At 51.3% G+C, this 24,408-nt stretch overlaps 1 protein-coding gene across 2 annotated transcripts in view; it reads right to left on the bottom strand.

Moving 5' to 3' along the window:
- Positions 1-24,408, bottom strand: part of CDK15 (cyclin dependent kinase 15) — a 379,934-nt gene that overhangs the window by 234,924 nt on the left and 120,602 nt on the right. For both annotated transcript variants that reach the window (XM_075317605.1, XM_075317606.1), the window contains one exon: positions 23,106-23,226. In XM_075317605.1, the coding sequence (XP_075173720.1) occupies positions 23,106-23,226 (121 nt within the window). The remainder of the gene's footprint in view (positions 1-23,105; positions 23,227-24,408) is intronic.

Genomic DNA, 24,408 nt, shown 5'->3' with positions numbered 1-24,408 from the left:
GATGTGTACTGTGGCTAGGTGTGCAGGGAGCCAGCGCTAAGCGGTCTGCGCTGGTAACCAAGGTAAATATCGGGTTGGTTACCCGATATTTACCTTAGTTACCAAGCGCAGCATCGCTTCCATGCAGCGCTGCTGGCTGGGGGCTGGTCACTGGTTGCTGGTGAGATCTGCCTGTGTGACAGTGTCGCGGGCGGAGGAGGGGATGCTGCGCTCTCCCACTGCTCGGGTCCGGCTGCCGCTGCTGCTGCGGCCTCCGCTGCTCGGTGGCTCGAGCGATGGGCCGGATCCCGGGGACTCGAGCGGCGCTCCTCGCCCGTGAGTGAAAAGGGGTTTGGTTTTGGGGATTTATTGTCCGTGACGCCACCCATGGTTGTGGTGATTGTGTGGATACCACCGCTGCTCTGTATGGGGATCCCGGGAGCGGTGACAGGGAGCAGCAGAGTTGTTAGTTCTCCCCTCCGTGGGTAGGGGTTGGTTGTCCCGGGGCCCAGTGATGGGGTGGAGGATGAAGGATGGCAGGCCAGTTGCGGGGCCTGGTGAGGTGCAGGGTCGCGGGGGCAGCGCTGTGCCTCACGGCACGGTGGTACTCACTCAGCCTGAGACGTTGACACAGTTCTCGGTAAAACACACGGCTGGAAAGACGGTTCCCACGGACGGCTGCTGTTGCTTTTCCCCGGTAGTTAACGGTGACTGTCTCTTTCCCTGCACCTTGTGAAATGTTGGTAGCGATGGGTTCCCACCGGTTACCCGCTCCCCGACTTGGATATGGGCCGGAGGAGCCCCTCTTTGCCCGCAGGCGCTGGCCCTAAGAAACTGGTGCCTTGGCGCTGGCGGTGTCTCTCTCATACGGTTGGACGGTTGCCTTCGATCGGGACTTAGTTGTTTGGAGACCCGAAGGTCCCCTTCACTGACGGATTTGGCAAATTCACGGCGACTCCTAGCCTTGCCGGGATCCGAAAGGCCCCTGCCAATGGTGCTGGCTTCTCCTTGTGTACCGGTCCGGTACCGCCGGGCCACCACCCGTCCACGGTCCTTACGGCACCTCCGATAGGCCACTCCTGCAGACGGTCACCGCCGTCTGCTAACCTTGCTGTCTCAGTCCGGGGCACACACCCGGACCAACTTCAGGCTTTCAAACTGTCACTTTTTCTCTTTCACTACTTTCCCTCAAACTCTGTCTCTCCTCTCACTTCCTCCTCCAAACTCTAACTGCCTGTGTTTTCCTTCCTCCAGGACTGTGAACTCCTTGGTGGGTGGAGACCAACCGCCTGGCTCCACCCCCTGGTGTGGACATCAGCCCCTGGGGAAGGCAACAAGGATTTCTGGTCTAGCTGAGGTGTACCTAACCGGGGTGTAGGGTGTGGTGATGTCATTACCTGTGACCCCTGGCTTGCCCAGGGCGTCACAACAGCTCACCAGCAACCCGTGTAGCGACGATCCAGCGATCCCTGCCAAGTCAGGTTGCTGGTGGGATCGCTGGAGCGTCGCTTAGTGTGACATCTCACCAGCAACCTCCTAGCAACTTACCAGCGATCCCTATCAGGTTGTATCGTTGTTGGGATCGCTGGTAAGTTGTTTAGTGTGACCGGGCCTTTAGGCTCCTTTGATCACATATTGTGAGAAAGCCAATACATCTGCCCCTCTCATATTTAAGCTGGATAAAATCTTCTACCCATGCCAGCAGTAATTTATACTGTTTTGGTCTGCGGGTTTTGATGTCCCAGACTATCTGGAAAGTGTTGCTTTTTGAATAGAGTGGTTGTGAAGTTAACCTGTTGTCTTCTTGTTTCCTCCTTATCTTTTATTGTCTTATACCTCTGTGTCCATGCTGTGTGACAGAGTTTTGGTTTCCTCTGTCTATTTTTGTGGGTTTAATCTCACTCTAGTCAAGTTCCCCCTTGTGTGAGGGATATCAGATCAGGAGTGCTCAGGAACAGGGCAAGGAAAGAGACTCAGGCATCCCCACCTTTAGAGGTATCCCTGAGACTAGGAATAGCATAGGGCTCCCTAGCCAGAGGGTCAGCTTAGGAGCCTCGGTTTACTGCCATCCCTATAGTCATCATGATACTCGTACAAGCAAATTGAGACAGATTTCTGGTGCTCATGTTGTGCAAGAATTAACTTCACCCAAGAATAGAGTGTGATTAAGGGGTACTTCTCACATAGCGAGATCGCTGCTGAGTCACGTTTTTTGTGACGCACCAGTGACCTCATTAGCGATCTCGCTGTGTGTGACACTGAACAGCGATCTGGCCCCTGCTGTGAAATCACTGCTCGTTACACACAGTGCTGGTTCATTTTTTTGACGCTACTCTCCCGCTGTGAAGCACACATCGCTGTGTTTGACAGCGAGAGAACAACGATCCGGCGTCTGGCAGCCTGTGGTAAGCTGTAACCAAGGTAAATATCTGGTAACCAAGCAAAGTGCTTTGCTTGGTTACCCGATATTTACCTTGGTTACTAGCGTCCTCCGCTCTCAGGATGCCAGTGCCGGCAACCTGCACACGTAGCCAGAGTACACATCGGGTAAATAAGCAAAGCGGTTTGCTTATTAACCTGATGTGTACTCTGGCTACGAGTGCAGGGAGCCAGCGCTAAGCGGTGTGCGCTGGTAACCAAGGTAAATATCGGGTAACCAAGCTCTTGGTTACCCAATATTTACCTGAGGTACCAAGCGCAGCATCGCTTCCACGCGTCGCTGGTGGCTGGGGACTGGTCACTGGTCGCTGGTGAGATCTGCCTGATTGACAGCTCACCAGCGACCATGTAGCGACGCACCAGCGATCCTGACCAGGTCAGATCACTGGTGGGATCGCTGGAACGTCGCTAAAGTGTGACAGTACCCTTACTTAGAAAGGGTCTTCCTACCTCTACCTGGGAGCTGTCCTGTGGTCTATGTCCATGCACCGCACCCTTATTAGAATGAACCATACATGGACAGGGTAATGGGTACTTCTCACATAGCGAGTTCGCTGCTGAGTCACGGTTTTTGTGACGCACCAGTGAACTCATTAGCGATCTCGCTGTGTGTGACACTGAGCAGCGATCTGGCCCCTGCTGTGAAATCGCTGCTCGTTACACACTGCTCTGGTTCATTTTTTGGATGTTGCTCTCCCGCTGTGAAGCACACATTGCTGTGTTTGACAGCGAGAGAGCAACAATCTGAATGTGCAGGGAGCAGGGAGCCGGCATCTGGCAGCCTGTGGTAAGCTGTAACCAAGGTAAATATCCGGTAACCAAGCGAAGTGCTTTGCTTGGTTACCCGATATTTACCTTGGTTCCTAGCGTCCTCCGCTCTCACGCTGCCAGTGCCGGCTCCCTGCACACATAGCTGGAGTACACATCGGGTAATTAAGCAAAGCGGTTTGCTTATTAACCCGATGTGTACTCTGGCTACGAGTGCAGGGAGCCAGCGCTAAGCGGTGTACGCTGGTAACCAAGATAAATATCGAGTAGCCAAGCGCTTGGTTACCCGATCTTTACCTTAGTTACCAAGCGCAGCATCGCTTCCACATGTCGCTGGGGGCTGGTCACTAGTCGCTGGTGAGATATGCCTGATTGACAGCTCACCAGCGACCATGTAGCGACACACCAGCGATCCTGACCAGGTCAGATCGCTGGTGGGATCGCTGGAGAGTCGCTAAAGTGTGACGGTACCCTAAGTTGATGTGATAACTCTTTCTCTTGCCTTAATTCCCTTTAGCCCTGAACAGATGTCTGGCCCGATAACAGCTCCCTAACAATGTCTGATGGGGGAGAGTTGGGACACCACATACATATTAGATGGACTGCTGGTCCTTGCAAAATTGGCATGTTTGTAAGATATATATCTAAGCTTTAGATTTATATATCTAAAGCTATATTTCTAGAAAATCTGTCACCAGGTTTTTGCTAACCCATCTGAGGGCAGCATAATGTAGGAGCAGAGACCCTGATACCAGTGATTTATCGTTTACTAGGCTGTTGCTTCAGTTATGATAAAATCAGTTTTATCTGCTGCAGATCTATGAGTTGTCTGAATGCTGAGCTCTGTGTAACCCCGTCCACACAATTGATTGGCAGCTTTTTGTATACACTGTGCATAGGCAGAAAGCTGTTATTCCATGATAGTGGCAGAGGTATACCGAGCTCTTTAATATATACGACTACCTGGCAGCAGGTTTACTAGTCCTCTAATGATAATCTCCTGCTGATAGAACAGTGATTTTATCAAAACTACAGCAAGCAGCCCAGTAAGTGACATATCGCTGGAATCAATTTGTCTGTACATAACGTACAGACGTACGTGCTGCTCTCACAAGAGGTGGTAAAAACCTGCTGACAGATTCCCTCCACATAAAAAAATGTTTAACAACTACAAAATAGTTTGCAATCTTAGCTAATTGGATTCGGCCATCAAAGGATCTTATGGACGCAGTACTACGGTATTATCACTTCATTAAAATGATTCTTCATAAAGTAATGAATCTTTGTATAAATGTGTTCAATAAAAAGTATAGCGAGGGTTAACAGCAGAAGGTCCCTGGCACCTGTATTAATAAAATGGTCCTTTCCCTTCCCCTCTTTAGCTGCTCTGTATTCTGTGCCTTCATCCACTCCCAGGATAAAACAGTTTGTGTTCTCTTTCATCCTTCTTGCACACTTTATATTTGCAGGGAGAGGAAGCCCTGGAAAGCTCAGAACATCATTTAGATTCCGACTATCCGTCTCGCCTTCTGTTTCACTTTGCTCTTCACCACTTTGTGTCTATGCATGATCTCTATGTCCTCCTGCCCTTCAGTCTGGATCCAGCACCTCTATTAAGTAAATACAGGGGCAGACATTAAAATATCCTACTATTACAGACCTTAGAAGTACACTGGAAGGGCCAAATTTATCACAGTGGCTCATGCTGGATGATAAATTTGGCACATCTTTAGACCTCATGGTTGGCTTATTTTAGACATTATGGATTTCCTTTATGTGTAAGAAATAACATTGCCCGGTACATATGGTTATGTGTACATATATAGGATTGGATTCGACACCACAGTTTGTTTCTAGAGTGATATATTAAAGGGAACCTGTCACCAGATTTGTGGCCTATAAGCTGCAGCCATAACCAGCGATCCCTTATATACCGCATTCTATAATGCTGTATATAAGAGCCCAGGCCGCTGTGTAGAACGTAAAAAACACTTTTATAATATTCACCTAAGGCCCCCTTTACACGTCAGTGTTTCTGGTACGTTTGTGCTTTTTTTTTATACGTACCAGAATCACGGACATACGCAAACCCATACCTCCCAACATTTAAAGATGAGAAAGAGAGACAAAGCGCGCCGTGGCAATTTTGAGCCACGCCCCCTGATCACACCCATTTTGCAATTTGTCACGCCCACATCCAATCCTTTTCAGCACTGCTGATCACATTGTTTAAGGCTGCGTGCCCATGATCAGTATTTGCAGCATTTTGGATGTAGCGTGTTTTTGCTGTGTCTAAAATGCTGCATTGTACACTACAAGTGTGGCGCCCCTGACCTGGTCAGGCACCACTGAGTACTGCACCCATGCTGGGGACAGTACAAAACAGGTAATCCAGAAGGCTGACCGAGGTGTGACTACACAGGCGCATAGTGATCAGGTCTCACACATTTACCTTTGAGAGGACCCCTGGGGATCCCAGGAGGGGGCGAAGCCTCCATCTCCACTCGAGGGGTGTGGTAGAGAGCCTGGTTGCTAGGTGACGTAGGCAAGAACAGGAGAGGAGGGAAGAGTGAGCCGAAGACAGTTGAGTGGTGAAGTTCAGGGAGGGCAGAAGCAGACCCTGTAGCTCTACACAATTCTGACAAACGTACGCGCAGTGACTACCGACGGGGGAGATCGGTCACCTGGGAGTGCTGCCCGAAATCCACCCACGACTCAAGAGAGAGCAACGGAGTGGAGAGTAAGGAGACTGTCAGGGAGATACCAGGCCCAAACGGGTAACAGGTCCCGGTGCAGGGATAGATCCACCTGTCCTTTGCCAAACCTGCATGAGGGGGCACTTTACACCCCCAAGACAACACCACAGAGTCCGCAGCCACGTAGCCAAAGTGAGGGCTCACAGGAGGCAAGCAGCCGGAGTGACCTGGTCCAGGCTACAAGCAAACGGGCCAAAAAGAAGGGGAGAGAGGCACCAGCAACTTCCCTGGGCGACCCCAGCAGGGCTTCAAGCAGGGGTTACCCCAAAACACAACGGGCTAAGGAAGGCGAGTTGGTAGCCACCCTCATAAGTCAGCCTGAAGGACACCTGGTTCCAGCCTGGTTCATCCCAGCTACGCCCGGGTTACTCACCCTGCCACCATCAGTGAGTAAAATCCCTGAAAGACATCCTGCTTGTGCGTGTGAGTCATTCTGCGACTTGTAGTTCCACACACCTACACGGGACCCTGGGGCATGCCTCACTCTCAGGAGGCTATTACAACTGACTGCACCTGCTATCAGCCCCAGGCACCCCTAACCTGCAGTGGCGGTCCCCACTGACCGCAATTCTGAGAGTGGCGTCACGACAATCAAAATAGAGGATTTCCTACCTGTGACGAGATCCAGCCGCGTGGAGTCCCTGAAGGTAATGCACCGCTGCACCGACACCGAGCCTCGGGGCCCCACACAAGCACAGTGGAGGGATTTCTAGAAATCCCATGCACACTGAGCTTGTTTTTTCTGCAGCAAACACTGACCTGCGGAGCGTCTTTCCAGACTGCAGCATGTCAATTGTTTGCTGCAGGTGCATGCGTCCTCCGTAGGGAGAACACAGCAGGAGACCGCAGCGCACTGAACCCTGATCGTGGGCACAGGCAGCAGTGGTCTCCTGCAGAGGAGACTTGCAGCCCCGCAGGTCAGGACCTGCTGCCTCCAGACACAGTGAGTCCTGATCGTGGGCACAGGCAGCTGCGTTCTCCTGCAGAGGAGACGTGCAGCCCCGCAGGTCAGAACCCGCTGCCTCCAGGACACAGCGAGTCCTGGTCATGGGCACAGGCAGCTGCGTTCTCCTGTGGAGGAGACGTGCAGCCCCACAGGTCAGGACCCGCTGCCTCCAGGACACCGTGAGTCCTAATCGTGGGCACAGGCATACGCATATATACGGTACATATTTGAAGACAAATTCCCTAAAATACATATAAACAGACAAATCTATACACAGTCATCTGCACTGACATACATAGATATATACATCATACATATACACACATTGGAGGTAATAATATGGGGAAGCCGGCAGCAGCCGCACTCACCTACCCCGCTTGTCTCTATCCAGCTCCTCCTCGGCATGTGATCACTTGGCAACACTTTAATAGACCTAGCCACGCACAGTGCACACTGACACCGCTGTGTATGTATCACAAGGGAGGATGGGGATTTTATATAATATATATATATATATATATATATATATAATGTGTATACACTGTATATATACAGTATATATCACAGGAGGGGCTGGGGGCTACAGTATATACAGCACAGGAGGGGCTGGGGGCTACAGTATATACATCACAGGAGGGGCTGGTGGCCACAGTATATACACATCACAGGAAGGGCTGGGGGCTACAGTATATACAGCACAGGAGGGGCTGGGGGATCGGTATATACAGCACAGGAGGGGCTGGGGGCTACAGTATATACAGCACAGGAGGGGCTGGGGGCTACAGTATATACACATCACAGGAGGGGCTGGGGGCTACAGTATATACAGCACAGGAGGGGCTGGGGGCTATAGTATATACAGCACAGGAGGGGCTAGGGTTACAGTATATACAGCACAGGAGGGGCTGGGGGCTACAGTATATACACATCACAGGAGGGGCTTGGGGCTACAGTATATACAGCACAGGAGGGGCTGGGGGCTACAGTATACACAGCACAGGAGGGGCTGGGGGCTACAGTATATACAGCACAGGAGGGTCTTGGGGCATAGACAGTACTTGAGGGGCATACATATTAGGCCTGTTTCAGACGTCAGTGATTCTGGTATGTATGTGCTAGTTTTTATACGTACCAGAATCACTGACCTATGCAGACCCATTATAATCAATGGGTCTGCACACACATCAGTGATTTTTCACTGACCGTGTCTCCGTGCGGCGTACATGCGTATCCGTGATTGCCGCACAGAAACATGTCTGGTTTTTTTCTGGCATCACTGATGTTCCACGGACCACACTATGGTGTGATCCGTGAAACACGTACCAGAAAAACACGGACATTTAAAATAAAAAGCTTTTTCAACTCACCTTCTCCAGCGATGCTGAGTTCGGCAGCTGCTCTCTGCTTCTTCCTGCCCGGCTCATTATGGCATGCATATTCATTTATGCAGCCAGAGCGGACCCGGAAGTAGCTGCAGAGGTGAGAGAGCGGTGGCTGGATGCTGAATCGCGGGACTCTTCAGCACCACGGAGAGCAGGAGCGGGGACAGGTGAGTATATGTCCATGTGCAATCACGGAGTACAGATCACGTATCACGGATTGCACATGGACAACCAATGTGTGCTGTGAATCACGGAGTATGAAGGGACATATGCGTGTTTAAGACGTCAGTGAAGAACGTCTGTGTTTTTCACTGAGGGGCATACACGTTACTAAGGGGTCTACACATTACTGGGGGAAATACACTTTATTGTGGGGCATACAAATTACTGGTAGCATAGATATTACTAAGGGGCATATAGCTCTGGTGTTGGGGCTTATACAGCTCTGGGGGCACATACAGCTCCGATGGGGGGGATGGGGGCATACAAATCTGGTGTGGGGGCTGAAGGGCACACAGATCTGGTGAGGGGTGTGGCTGGAGGCATATAGCTCTGGTGAGGAGAGGGCTGCTGGGGCATACAGATCTGATGAGGGGGGCTGGGATACATATCTGGTGGGAGGGAGCTGGAGGCATACAGAGCTGGGGGGTGCTGGGGGGCATATAGATCTTGTGGGGGTGCTGGGGGGCATACAAATCTGGTGTGGGGGCTGGGGGGTATACAAATCTGGTGTGGGGGCTGGGGGGTATACAAATCTAGTGTGGGGGATGGGGGGGCATACAGATCTGGTGAGGGGGGGTGGCTGGAGGCATATAGCTCTGGTGAGGAGAGGGCTGCTGGGGCTTACAGATCTGATGAGGGGGGGCTGGGGGATACATATCTGGTGGGAGGGGGTTGGAGGCATACAGAGATGGGGGGTGCTGGGGGGCATATAGATCTGGTGGGGGGGCTGGGGGGCATACAAATTTGGTCAGGGGGCCATACAGATGTGGTGAGGGGGGTGACTGGAGGCATATAGCTCTGGTGAGGAGGGGGCTGGGGCATACAGCTCTGGGTAGGTGGGGGGTCACATACAGCGTTTCTAGGTGTTGCAGCTCTTTTCCCTCCAGTCTCTTCATCTGTGGACAGAGCTCAGCATGTTGCTCAGTAGCTCCGCCCACAGATGCACTTCCTTCCATACACAAGCAGCCCAGCTGAGAGCAGTGCACGCTGAGCTGCAGGTGCCGATTTAAAGTGCCAGCAGCCAGGAAAGTGCTACTGCCGCCCACCCATAACAGCGGCAGTACACAGAGCCAGAGCAGTGAAGCAGCGCTCGGCTCTGCTCATGTGCATTAGGAGGGGGAGAAAGTCAGACGGGGAGAGAGCGGGTGGGCGGAGCCACGGGACAAAAGCCTCACGATCGTGACACCGGGACACCCGCTGAAATCCGGTACAGTCCCGCTGAATCCGGGATGGTTGGGAGGTATGGCAGACCCATTATAATCAATGGGTCTGCTCACACATCAGTGATTTTTCACTGAACGTGTCTCCGTGCTGCGTACACGCGTGTCCATGATTCTGCACGGAGACAAGTCCGTTTTTTTCTGGCATCACTGATGACCCACGGACCACACTATGGTGTGATCCGTGTGTGATCCGTGAAACAGGTACCAGAAAAACACTGACATATAAAATAATAAACATTTTCCACTCACCTTGCCAGCGACGTGCTGTGCAGCCTCCGCTCTCTGCAGCTCCTGCGGGGCTCATGAATATTCATGAAAGCAGGAACAGCCGACCCGGAAGTAGCTACTGAGAGCGGTGGGCGGACGCTGCAGAGTCGAGGAGTTCAGCACCATGGAGAGCAGGAGCGAAGGCAGGTGAGTAATGTCCATGTGCAATGACGGATCACGAATCATGGATTTCACATGGACAACCCACGTGTGCCGTGAATCACGGAACACGGAGGGACATGTGCGTGTTTTACACGTCAGTGAAGAACGTCAGTGTTTTCCTTGACGTGTGAAGGGGGCCTAAGGGGCGGTCTGGTAATGTGCATACGCGGGCGGTCTTTAACCTCTCCTCCCGCCTGCGCGTTACAGTACTTTGATCTGCCCTCAGCTCAGGGCAGATCAAAGTGTGCCTGGGCGGGACCGCAATGTCGGCCTGTGTGGATGACGTAGACATGTCATCCACACTGGGCTGGGTGGAAGGAGGATGGAGATCGCAGCAGAGAAGAGGTGCCAGACTGGAGAGATGAGGCGCCGGACACCCATTGGACTGGACCGCCCCATAGGTGAGCATTATAAAAGTGTTTTTTACGTTATACAGAGCAGGCTGGGTTCTTATATACAGCATTCTGGAATGCTGTATAAGGGCTCACTGGTGGTGGTTGCAGCTTATGGTCACGAAATCTGGTGACAGGTTCCCTTTAAGTTCCTACATTCATAGTATTTTTTACTACACCTATCCTTTTGTATAGGAATGGCATGCCAGTTTAGGGCATCTTGGTAAAGCTTCCAAGTTGTGGCCAACTGCTATAGAATCCAGAACATCTATAACGGAAGTGAGCTTCATTACATGTAAAACTGAATATTACAAACATACCTATTACAATGTGACGCTTATAGATTACATGAATTCTCCAGCAGAGGACAATCGCCCTCAAGGATTTATGTCCATTTTCCATAACTGAAGAACATCTTGTGAAAAAATGAACACAAGCAAAATTTCAGACAGACAGGGGAACAGGTGAAGCCCCTGGTTGCAGACGTGGACCTCACATGAGCAGTGCTTGGCACATGACTTAAGAATATCGGACTATATGGGCACTACCACCCTTTGATTAGCCACCAACCCTGCTCTCCCCTCTTTAATTGAACACAACTCTGCATGACATTTGATGCAATTGTGCCGCCCTGTGCAATGGGGTCCACGGTCACTCTGATCTAAAAGGAGTTGGCGGTTTGGGGGGACGTAGGTGTACGGCCGGACCCGGGTTTGAATCCCTGACGAAGCGGGTGCGAAACGGTCGTTGGAGTGGCGTGGAGGGGTTGGTAGGTATCTGCAGGCACCAGTGGGTATAACCTCTTTGCACCTTTTGGTCTAAATCTCATTTGCTCCGACTAGTTACAGGGGTTTTTTTCCCCATGTGTTTCACGATAGGATTAACATTCAGTATATGATCTTTTCCTGTGTTTACATTGCCACTTGACTTCAGTCTGTCTGATCTTTGGGATCAGGACTATCAATTATAATTACTCAGGGAAAATACCTCTGTTAAATTTAGTAACTTTTATACATATCTGTTTATTGGATTGGAGCAATTCTTTTTGTGATCAACTCAGTGAAATTCATTTCTGTACTGATCAATTTAGTTAAATTTGTTTCTGTATTAACACCTATACAGCAAAAACTCTTTATTGAATACAGACATAATATATATATCATTTGGCCACCAGAATATATTATATATATGCGCATATTTTCCCATCTTCCCCTCCTTTGTTTATGTTTTTATCATGCTTTTAATTGTGTGTATGTTTTTAACCAATAAAATTTCTACTTATGAATTATTTCTGCTTCCACTTTAGTTCACCTCCTAAACTCTTCTGACTACTTTTCCCGCCCCAGGCCCTCGGAACTCCTCGGTGGGCATGTCCAACCGCCTGGCTCTGCCCCCTGGTGTGTCCATCAAGCACTGAGGGGGGTGACTAGGGTTTTAAGTGTTTGGCTGCTGTCACCTTGTTAGGTGACTGGTGTAATGCAGGGCCCTATCTGTGACTACCTGACTACCACAGACCGTTCGCGGGCTGTCCGACCACCACCGTTTATTTTCTTTAACTGGAAAAGATAAAAACATATTTACAAGTATAATAACATTTAAACAATTCTCAAGCATATGTATGTTTCTTCCCTTGCGGGAGGCATATTACTTAAACGTTGCAAACATTTTTATTAACCGGGAATGGGACGGGAACGGGTCCTTTCCATTTTGCCCACCCAAGCAAACCTAGCCCTGATGCTGCCTCTAACAGGTCAGCACCCCTTTTCCCCAGTCCAGGAAACGGGTTCAGTTCAGAGTGTTGCCCACACGGGCCGGGTAATAAGTTCCTTACCCGGCAGTCTCTTAGAGGCCCCACGCCCAGGGGACCCCTGACCCGGAGGGTAGCCACCAGTTTCCTTGGTAATGGGACCCCGGCCTCCTCTGCCGCAGGCCCTTCCTCCAACCAGCCTCTCCGGAGTCTGTAGGACAATGAAAAGGGTGGTCAGGGACTATTTACAAGGCCCAAAAGTTTTTGGGTGGCCTGCTAGTTCTCAACCATGTCTTTATTTAAATGGGGTAAACAACGGGCAATTAACTGAGTCCTAACAGGGACTGGCAGGATGGTAGCCGGGAACTGCTACCTTGTTCAGTATTCTTCTTCATTGTCGTCAATGGGAATGTATGGCCGGGGAAGAGACTGCGGCTCACCCTCCTCTTCACATCGAGGGCGAACCATCCCCTTTCCCCGCAATGCCGGGTGTACGTGACGAGCTCACCGGGTTCCAGGTCCTGGTCCGGGTGACCTATCGGGAGGTGGGGATTGACGTCCCTCCGGGACACAAAGATCTCCGCGTCCAGGTTCAGCTCAAAGATGAACCCCCATCCATGTCGGGGGGTCGAAATGCAGGACCTGGCCTTCATATCTCGGGCCCCGCACTCGGAAGGTGGCATTGCGGAGGTTGTCCTTCTCTTTAATGGTACGGGACAGCACCTCCGCCTTCCTCTTCTACCGGGCCGTGATCTCCCAGCCCAGCTGGCGCTGCTGCCGCTCCCAATACAGAGCATCCTCCTGCTCCGGCTCCCTCTACGCGCGGGTCGGGCCGAGCCAGAGCTGCCCCGTGCCGGCTACGACCAGCACCTCCTGCATGGGGGAACCCCGCTGTGTCATGGCCTGCTCGGCTGCCTCACAGCGGCAACCCCGCGACGCCTCAGCCGAGGCTTGAAACCTGGGAGCGGACAGCTTTACCCGCTGGGCTGACTTCCGGTCTACGGCCACCTCCATCTTGGCCATGCAGATTGCCGGGGCCTGGATCACCTGGGGCGCAGTCACTTCCGGGACCGACGGGTCCACACCGGGGCCGGGCATCCTCCAAAGATGAATCTTCCTCGGGGGCGGTGTCGGGGTGGCGATTCGACGGGCTGCTTGCCGGCAGGCGGGTCCTCATGGGCTGGTGGATTGGGCTCCGCTGCCGATGTTGGTGGCGGCGGACCGAGCGGGGGAGCAGCGGCAACCGGTACGGGCGGCGAGGGAGGCAATATAGAGGGCAGGGACAGACCGGGTCCCTCAGCTGCATCGGCCGGTCCCTCGGGGACATAGGGGCGTGGGTCACTTACCCTCTCCTCCAAAGTTGCCTCCACTTCGCGTGCGTGCACGGCTGCAGCCACTTCCTCCATCTCGGCCATCCACCGCTCCATCAAGAAGTGCACCTGGGCCTGCAGACGGCAGCACATCTGCGTCATCCGGGCTTCCACCTACGCCGCTGTTCTGGGCGCAGGCTCCGGTGCTCCGGCCTTGCTGGATGGGTCAGCCATGTCGCTCTCTTGGGGTCCAGGAACCAGAAGGGTGGCAGGGACCTGGAGTCCCTGCTCTTTATCTGCTCGGTCACATGTCGCAGAATCTTCACCCGCCCCCCTTGGTCTTTTTGCGGCACTCCTCTCTCCAGCCGGTAAGTTTCGTTTTGCGACTTCCGGCTTTGCTGCACGGCCGTGTTCCTAGGGGGAGGGGCTTTAGCTTTTGCGCCCTTTTTGCGGGGAAGAAGACTCTGGCGGGAATCTTCGCGCCAAAAGATGTCGGCAAGATGGCGGATTTTGAAACTTTTACAACGGATCACCGCTATCTTCACTTCAAGGCGCACTTCACTAGGTAAGTGAATGGATAAGTATCCTGTTCGTGATGCCAGGAAATTGGGGTGTGCCGCCCCATGCTCGGCGGTAGCCGAGCCGCTCGGGTCCGGACCTTCAGTGGGTTGGTCGAGGGTCTCCGGACCCGGGGGTCCACGGTCACTCCGATCTAAAAGGGGTTGGCGGTTTGGGGGGGACGTAGGTGTACGGCCGGAGCCGGGTTTGAGTTCGTGACGCCACCCACGGGTTGTGGTGAAGGTGGACACCACCGCTGCAGTTACGGGGCACCCGGGGGAGATGTTGCGCAACAAGTTGTTAACCCCTCCGTGGGTAGGGATGGGGGCCCCGGAACCCATTGAGGAGAGTTGGGCGGTGCAGGGAGATGGGCGGCCAGAGGGCACTGATGTACTCACGATTAGTAACACACACAAGTCTCTGGTAGCCAAGGTGATGGTGGTCGGTGCCCGCAGCCAGCTGCAGTTTGGTCCCCCACTCAGTTGGTGGTCTCTGCCTTTTTCCTGCACCGTTTGTGTGATGGTGGACTACCTGGGCCTGCAACGTCAGGAGTCCGCTCCCCAGCTTGTAGTTGCCTAAGGAGCCCTTTCCCGCAGACGCTGGCCCGTGGGATCTCTCTGCCGTGGCGGTGGCTTTCTATCCCCCTCGTTGGGCTGTTGTCTTCAGTCAGGACTTTGGGTGGGACAGAACCTATAGTCCTGGCCGCAATCAGTTAATTAGCTAGCCCGCAGTAGCTTCTGGACCTAGCTTCAGAGTCTGAGTACCCCCCCTTTGTGCTCCGGTTTCCGAGTTGGCTCCCCGGGTCGGTACCAGCGGGCCACTACCCTGTCCCGGTCCACCACGGTTCCACCGAGCCGTCTTCCCGGCTCCTGCAGACAGAGGCCTCCATATGCCTCCTAGCCAAAGGTGCCCGGGCTCCAACCCTGGCACCTGTCAGTTAGTTGCAGACCTGACACACAGGCCTGCTTCCACTTTATTTCACCTCCTAAATTCTTCTGACTACTTTTCCTGCCCCAGGCCCTCTGAACTCCTCGGTGGGCGTGTCCAACCACCTGGTTCAGCCCCCTGGTGTGTCCATCAAGGAATGAGGGGGGTGACTAGGGTTTTATGTGTTTGGCTGCTGTCACCTTGTTAGGGGACTGGTGTAATGTGGGGCCCTATCTGTGACTACCTGGCCCGGCCAGGGCATCACACAATGGCCACAGTAGCCTCTTTATCAAGACATTTAACAATATTATTACATACGAGTATACAGTAAATCGTAATCCACAAGAAATAAGGGGGCTTTGACCATCTAGAGCCACATTTACCCACATCAGCTCCTCCACTCCGCCCTTTGCCATGATGCAGTGACTCAAGGGAACCTCAGCTTATTGCTGTCCATACAAATGTCATGATGAGGTGAAAGCTCAGTAGGAACCTGCCTATATATCAAATCTTCCAAACACCATGGCAAATCTTCCTTGTTTGCCTACCAATTATATATATACTCTGTCATACTCATTCCTCAACTGCCTCCTTGAACATTTGCCATATGTACTATATGTTGCGGGCGGGGAGGACGCCGCCGCTGCTGTGCTCTCGCTAACGCTCGGGTCCAGCGCTGCTGCGGCTGCTGCTGCTGCTCGGTGGCTCGAGCGGTGGGCTGGATCCGGGGACTCGAGCGGCGCTCCTTGCCCGTGAGTGAAAGGGGTGGTTGGTTTGGGGGATCTAGTCCGTGACGCCACCCACGGGTCGTGGTGAAGATAGGCACCACCATTGCTGGTGACGGGGATCCCGGGAGCGATGGTAGGGAGCAGCTGGGATGTTGTTTCCCCCTCCGTAGGTAGGGGTCGGTGGTCCCGGGGCCCGATGATGTGACGGGAAGGCAGGGTCGGTGAGGTGCAGGGTTGCAGGGACAGCGCGGCGCGGTGCCGGATGGCACAGGTGTACTCACTCAGCAAGAAAGGTACAAAGTCCTCGGTAAACCAAACGGCTGGATGGACGGGTCCCGCAGCCAGCTGCAGTGTTTCTCCCCGGACAGGTGATGGCGGCTGTCTTTCCCTGCACCTTGATGTTCTCCTTCTGACTACTATGGATTCCCAGCGGTAGTCCGCTCCCCGGTGTATGGGTACCGGAGGAGCCCGTTTGCCCGCAGGCGCTGGCCCTTGGGTCTCTATCCTTAGGCGGTAGCTGTATACCCTCACAGTGTGGGCGGTTGCCTTCAATCGGGACTTTTGCTGTTGTGAAACCCCTGGGGTTCCAGTCACATTCGGATCTGACTATTGTCGGCGGCTCCAAGCGTGGTCGGGGTCCGATGGCCCTGCCTGTGTGTGCTGGCTTCACTTCGCTCCCCGGTCGGTACCGGCGGGACGTCGCCCGACCCCGGTCCTACGGTTCCGCGTTGCTCCACCACTCCTGCAGACGGCCACCGTCTGCCAACCTTGCTGTTAGTGCCTGGGCCACACACCCAGACACCCAAGTGTTTACTCCTCACTTCTCAAACTCCAACCTCTATCTGTCACTTTTCCCGCCTCCAGGCCTGTGAACTCCTCGGTGGGTGGGGCCAACCGCTTGGCTCCGCCCCACCTGGTGTGGACATCAGACACTGGAGGGAGGCAACAAGGGTTTTTGTTTGGCTGGTGTCCCTGTCTAATGGGGGGTGGGGGTGTTTGAGTGTTATCTGTGATGACCTGGCTAGGCCAGGGCGCCACATTCCCCCTTGGTGAAATGCAGACCGTCCGCGGGCTGCCCGTCCATCACCGGTTTTATTTTTTTTTTTCAAAAGCTGTAAAAACATAAATAACAGGTAAACATTTTAAACATAAGTATTTTTGTTAGGACACTTGAACGTTGCACATATAAACAAAACATTTTTAATAATGACAGACGGACGGATGTCTTCCGCTCTCCCACCCAAGCAACCTAGCCCTGATGCTGCCCCTAAGAAGTGGGCAGCACCCCTTGACCCCAGTCCAGGTTCAGGCTGCCCGAGCGGGAACGGGTACGGTTATTCGCACCCGGTTGTCACTTCAGGGGACCCCACGTCCTTGGGGGACCCCTGACCCCCCGGAGGATGGCCACCAGTCCTGGTGGTGGCCGGGCCCCAGCCTGCTCTGCTGCGGGCCCTTCCTCCAATCTGCCTCTCCGGAGACGGCTCCGACGGAATATCACCCCTCAACTTATTTACAAGCCCACAAGTTCGTGGGTGGCCTGCCAGTTCTCGGCCATGTTCATGAGTAGTCTCTCATGCAGGTGGTAAAACACATAAAGTCCCTCCGGGGACAACTTGCCAGCAACGGCCAGAATAATCACTTAGACAATCAGGTGAAGATCACGGTTCATTAAAGTCATTCATTTAAACTGCTGAGGGTCCCAACGGGGGACAACTGCTTACAACGGCGGACCGCTGCCTATTCCACCTCTTCCTCCGAGGTGGCCTCGCCCTCCGCTGTTAATATTGCAAACATCCGGGGGAAGGCCTGGTGGGAGAGGGCCACCCGGTATCCATTCCCTCCACCACGCAGGACATAGAAAGCTACTGGCGCACTGCCGTTGGGAAGACTCTCACCCGCTTCCTCGGACTCCGAGACCGGTTCTGTGTCAACCCCCGAGCTGCTGTCATCCGACTCCAGGGAACTAATGGTGGGGCTTGGCAGGTCGGTAACGGTTTCCAGCTGAGCCCAGACTCGTGGCTCCTCCGTGGCGAGTGGCCCGTCATTGGCTGTTGTATGGAGGTCTGCCATCGGTTCTTCTAAGCCACCCCCTCCGGCTGTTGATTGGCTGGCTTTCTCTGTCCCTGGCGGGGCAACACGGACTCCGCCACCTCCATTGGGGACGGCAGTCTGAGCGGGGTTGTACGGGCGGTCAGCACAGGCGATGGGTCGGGCCGTGCTTGGGCCAGGGGTAGACCGAGTCCTTCAGCCGCAGTGGCCGGTCCTCTAGGGCCACAAGGGTGTGGGTCTCTCACCAACTCCTCTAGCATGGTCTCTATTTCATGCGCCCGCACGACCGCAGCCAGCTCCTCCATCTCAGCGGTCCAGCGATCTAGCAGGTCCCGTACTTGGGCCCGGTTACGGCAGCACAACAGCATCACTTGGGTGTTCAGCCAAGCCTCCGTCCCGGGGGCAGGCTCCGGAAGACTCAGGCCTCTCAGATGGTGCGGACATGTTGCAAGCTGCTTCCAGGAACCGGGTATATTTGCAGAGTCCTGGCATCCCCGCTTTTATAGCCTCGGTTACATCAGGCAGACACACTCTCGCGCCCCCTTGGAACTCTTCAGCACTTCCGTTTGTTGGGGGCGGGGCTTTGCTTTCGCGCCTTCCCTGCTCGGAGAAGATGCTCGAGCGGGAGATTTTCGCGCCAAGATGGCGGCGCTTCAAAATTTTCGGCCGGACACCGCCAGCGGAGATCACAAGGCGCACTTCTACTGGTAAGTAGATCGGTTCAATCCTGTTCGTGACGCCAAGTTGTCGCGGGCAGGGGGGACGCCGCCGCTGCTGCGCTCTCGCTAACACTCGGGTCCGGCGCTGCTGCAGCTGCTGATCGGTGGCTCGAGCAGTGGGCCGGATCCGGGGACTCGAGCGGCGCTCCTCGCCCGTGAGTGAAAGGGGTAGTTGGTATGGGGGATCTAGTCCGTGACGCCACCCACGGGTCGTGGTGAAGATAGGCACCACCGCTGCTGGTGACGGGGATCCCGGGAGCGTTGGTAGGGAGCAGCTGGGATGTTGTTTGCCCCCTCCGTGGGTAGAGGTCGGTGGTGGGGGGGGTCTGCTTTTTTGGGGGGTAAACTTACCCCCAACCATGTTTCTCCAAGAATAAGACCTCCTCCAAAAATAAGCCCTAGTGCTTTTTTGGGGGGCAAAAAAAATATAAGACAGTCTTATTTTTGGAAAAACACGGTAGCAGCATAATGTAGAGACAAAGATTCTGATTCTAGTGATTTACACTTATGAGCAAAAAGAAAAAGCAAAATCTTTTTCTTCCTGTATACTACAAATTATAACCTGTTCTCCCATTCCCTGATAGCTCAGTGTGTTATTAGGTTAATTCCCAAACAAAAAGTCACTAGTTCGAGTCAACGAGTAGTCATGGAGATCATTTTCAAGATTTCTCAAGAAAAGAGAAACAGCATCATCCAGCTCACCGATAGTGGTCTCTCGGCCAAGAAAAATGGCCAAACTGCATCATGTGAGACATATGACAGTTGGAACAATACACAGTTAAGTTCGTCCATCCATTCAAAAGCCAAGAGGTGGACGTCCAGGCAAAATATTGGAGTCAACAAGTCGGCTCATCACAAGCTCTATCAGTTCTGGCACAAGAAACACGGTAGTGGAGGTGGCTCATATGCTGCATAATAGTGAGATCACAGACATCCATGCAAGCACAGCGAGACGCACGTTGCATAAGTCTGCAATGGTTGCCCGGAAAAAGGTGAAGAAGCCTCGACTTCAATATCATCATAAGAATCGTTAACTCGAGTTTGCAAAAAAAGTACAAAAACTGGACAGTAGAAAAGCTGAGCTATATGTGAGTATCCTACAAGACGAGTTACTTTGCACTCTTGAGTAATATGGGTATGAAAAGGACGACATAATGGTCCAGCAGGACAATGACCTGAAGAAATGGTTCAATAACAATGAAGTAGAGGGCTGGATTGGCCTCCACAAGTCTCCAGACCTCAACCTATTTGAACACTTGTGGGTAGAGTTGAAGAAAAAGCTGTATACATACCCTAGTGTGTCGACCAGTATGCACCAACATTGAGCACATGTAGAAGAGACCTGAGATCAGAGTTAAGTTGAGACATGCTTGAATCTGATCGAGAGCATGCCCAGAAGGATTCAGGTAGTGTTGAAAGTCAAAAGGTGGATTTACAAAATACTAACAAAATAATAAAAAATGTAATTTAGATTTTTAAGAGCAAAACAGTAATGATGCACTGATATGACAAGAATCTACATAACTAACTAACCATATGCTAAATAGCTGCAAGTCACATTTATGTACAAGATTGTCAAGATTGCTGTCTATAAAATGAAGGTAGTCTCACGCTCAATACTGTAGTGGATGGTGAGAATATGGAGCCTGAAAGTCAAAAGGTCAGAACATTATTACTCTTTTGCTCATCAGTGTATCATGTATTGATCTGCTTAGTGTAGTTTTTATAAAATCACAGTTTAATCAGCTGCAGATTATCATTTCAGAACTACTTGGCCTGCTGACAGGTAGTCAAGCATACTCATGAGCGTTGTATAACACTGCCCCCACCACTGGTTGGCAGCTTTCTCTGTACACTGTACTGTATATAGATAAAAAGCAGTGTGGGCGGGAGTATAGAGCACCTCATTGAAATAACTGCTAGTACTGCAGCAGAGAAAAGCAGACCATTAAGTGATTCATCACTGGAGTCAGAGTCTCTGCTCCTATATTATGCTGCTCTCAGGTGGAGTAGCAAAAACCTGGCGACAGATTTCGCTTAAATTCTGCAGCTTACCAGCTGGCAGTCAATATTCCATCACAACGAAATCTATTTCAATGCCAAAAACTTCAACACTTGAAATGGATCCTCAGCCTTTCTTTGCTCGTCAACTGAATGCCAAACTAGTGAGCAGTGGACTCCACAGTACTCACCCACTAAGCACTGAACACACTGAAGACCTAGCAAATCCAGTACATAGAAAATCATGTAGTGTAGTTTTGTTTGCCCTATCACATCTTGGGAGGTGCTATTTATACTCCCTATGCACAAGCCTTCAGTGCTAGCTCATCAGTTAAGAATTCTTACTGAGTTATTGCTATTCCTTTTCTCTGTGTTTTGTTTGTGTGATTCCCTTCCCAGTTAGGTTTTGCCTATTCAGACTCTTTTAGGATTGGAAGGTCTCCACGTATTCCACTATTCTTTTGGGTTTCCTTAGTTTTCCTTCATCTTCCCTTTAGGACTGTGTTTATTGCTAGCTTGTATAACATGGCCTGTAACCAGTTATTGAATATCCAAGGAATGAGACAATACTGCCTATGTTCCTCCTCCTTGTTAGTCTCATTCGGCATAACTTTGTCAAGGTAAAACTTTTCAAGAGACAAAAAAAAAAATCTGTATAACAGTTTTTCCACATTTTCTCCCTGACTCCCTGTCTTCAGAGATCCAGCAAGGCATACATATACATTATCCCTCATCCTATCATCTATACACACCAAATTAGCTGAACACTAACAAATCAGAGACCATCCTTACAGATTTACAGATTCCACTGTTATGTCTTCAGTTGCCACCAAACCACATCCATCCCACTACTATTGCTGAATTTACCCGAGGTGCCTGTAAACCATGTGACTTACCAGGTTGACTGGGAAAATGAATTGGAACAGCCATCATGTGCACTCCCTGACATTCACCAATCGACTTCTTGCTACCAGTAGTTCTCTGGCCCTCCACCTTTTGAAACAAATTCTCTCTCAAGGAAATTGTCAGGAGATCCACAGCAAACAACACTCTGCAGCCGCTACACGTTGTCTCCTGGAATGCTGCCCTTACTCTAGTACCAAATGTGGGGAGAATCACTTGCTTAAGCTTGCTTCTCGAGGTAAAATCAGGAGTCCTTTCCCTTTAAGAATCCAGCAAATGTATTTCATACACATAAACCGGCCCCCTGGCATTACAACATAAGCCTTTGTTGGCTTGAAAAGGACCACATTATGGAGTACAGGCAGTTCCTGGTCAAGGAAAGTGAATCCTTTATCTCTCAGAGGTTCCTTCCAGAGTCATAGCAGCCTCCACACACTGACCATGTGTCAAACAGACACCATTATAACATATGGGACACCCCCATTGGTGGAGGTATGTGAATAGGCAGACATGCCCTAATGAATCTCGTAGTACTACAGGTACCAAAGTCACCATCTTACACCATGTTGGATGTGGACCTCCTGCTGTAACCATTTTCGTGTTTGGGAGCCAAGTAAACCTTTTCATCTGCATGCCTGTAACCAGACACAAGGGATCTTCAGTGCTCTTCCCACTTTTTCCAAGTTGCTCCTGTGGTATCAGAATCTAGCATATTCACTGTCCTGGTTCCCATCCCATGCAAGCCAGTTGTGCACCACTGCTCTGTAGAGAGGAGGCAGTTACATCATTCTTTCCCTTCAGTGGACCAGGTTAGTGCCCCAGAGTTCATTTGATGCAGACTGTTGCACCGCTGCCGGCTCCAAATCCTGTACCTGGTCTAGGGAGTCACCTCTAGACTTGGTATCTCTAGATGTATATAATTCCTTGAGTTTTGGTATGGTGCTAGGACCGTAGCCGCCTTACAAACTCCTCCTACTGCATTCCAATGCTCCAACTGGCCATGGAGCCACTACTGACCTCTCGGCTCCGCTAAGGACCACATCTGCTACATCAAGAGCGCCATCTTCTTACACCTACCAGATACTACACGGTAAACGGTCTGCAGCATCAGATGATAGCCCCCCCTGATGAACTCTTCTTTAACACTCCATCACTAAAACTCACCTACCCATCAATGAAGTAACAGCATACCCCCAATCTTATTCTTCTCTCTAAAAAGTAATGCTCTAAATACTTATTGAAAGGTTAATCCTTTCAACCCCAAACCTCGGGCCTAGCATCCCTCCCAAGTCTGGGGACTCTACCCTTAGTTCTGGTATGCACAGCTACTCTACACTTGATGTACTGTATACAGACAGAGACAGCATATAGTATCTCATTTATTTAAGAAACTACTCGTGTTATTACTGTATGGAAGCATCAGCTAAAATTCTATAAAGGAGCTTCAGAAACCACACACTCCATTCCTGACAAAGTCTTTAATGTAGCTGAAGAACGGGCCTCAGAATCAGTTATTAGTGGCCCCTTGGTGTCCCACTCCATCACTCATGTATGGTATAATGGTCCGACATTGTATATGCCTGGCTATCTATTTGTCTATTTTCATTTAGTAATTAACAGTTCTTACCAGATGTCAAGGTCAGATGAGTAATCTGTAGCTCCTAAAAGCACATCGGGTGGACGGTACCAGAGGGTGACCACTTCTGAGGAATATGTCTGGCTGGGAATTGACTTTGCACGGGCAAGACCTATGTAAAATATGTAATTTAGATATATAATTGCATATTAAGTCAGGGATTCTCAATTTTTATAAAATAAAAGATCTTTAAAAAATTGTGAAGTTCATTACAGATTATGCCCCTGTGGTGATTTATTCTAAATGTAAAGCAGTCCATATAAATCATTTAGCTGTCGTCAGAGCAAACCCCCATAAACACAAGAACTTCAGTTTAAAACAGGGACAGAGGAAAAAAGCTGTAGCCATCACATCTAGCAGCTGCTTATCTCACCTAAAAAAAATAACCAGGCATTAAAATTGCAAATGCCTGATCCTACTGTTCCCCAATAAATGATGTTGGAAGCAAACACGTCAGACTATTGGCTAGCTCACCAAAATCAGCAGGTTGACCAAATTTCATCAAATTGTATTGCGATTGGTTGCATAAAGGGGTTGTCCAAGAAGTAACTCAAGATGGCCTCTGTCAACTTTTTTGTACTGCAACCCATCCTAGGTATGACTAAGGATCAGGTTGCAATCTAAAGAAACACTGCTCAAGGCAGATGTGTCTGAGCTCATCTACAGTAGAGCAACTTCCTTCAGGCTCAGAAGATTTACAACACAATACAGACCTGCTGGAAAATAAAGCCCACTTTGTTCTGTTAGTCTCCTTACTCTGCTGTAAAGACTAAAGGGGGCTTTACACGCTACGATATCGTTAATGTTTTGTCATCGGGGTCAAGTTGTTAGTGACGCACATCCGGCATCATTAACGATATCGCAGCGTGTGACACTGACCAGCGACCTTAAGCGACCTCAAAAATGGTGAAAATCGTTCACCATGGAGAGGTTGTCACAAACTCAAAAATCGGTAAGGGTTGTTTATCCAGGTGGTTCATCGCTCATGCGGCAGCACACATCGCTATGTGTGACACCGCATGAGCGAGGAACGTCTTTACCTGCCACCGGCCACAATGCGGAAGGAAGGAGGTGGGCGGGATGTTACGTCCTGCTCATCTCCGCCCCTCAGCTTTGATTGGCCGGCCGCTTAGTGACGTTGCGGTGACGTCGCTGTGATGCCGAACGTCCCTCCCCCTTGAAGGAGGGATTGTTCGGCAGTCACAGCGACGCCGCTGACCAGGTAAGTATGTGTGACGCTGCCGTAGCGATAATGTTCGCTACGGAAGCGATCACAAACAATCGCATGCACGAC

The sequence above is a fragment of the Anomaloglossus baeobatrachus genome, chromosome 7, assembly GCF_048569485.1.
Source record: "Anomaloglossus baeobatrachus isolate aAnoBae1 chromosome 7, aAnoBae1.hap1, whole genome shotgun sequence".
NCBI classification, from domain to species: domain Eukaryota; kingdom Metazoa; phylum Chordata; class Amphibia; order Anura; family Aromobatidae; genus Anomaloglossus; species Anomaloglossus baeobatrachus.
This window is presented reverse-complemented; position numbering and strand designations above follow the sequence as displayed.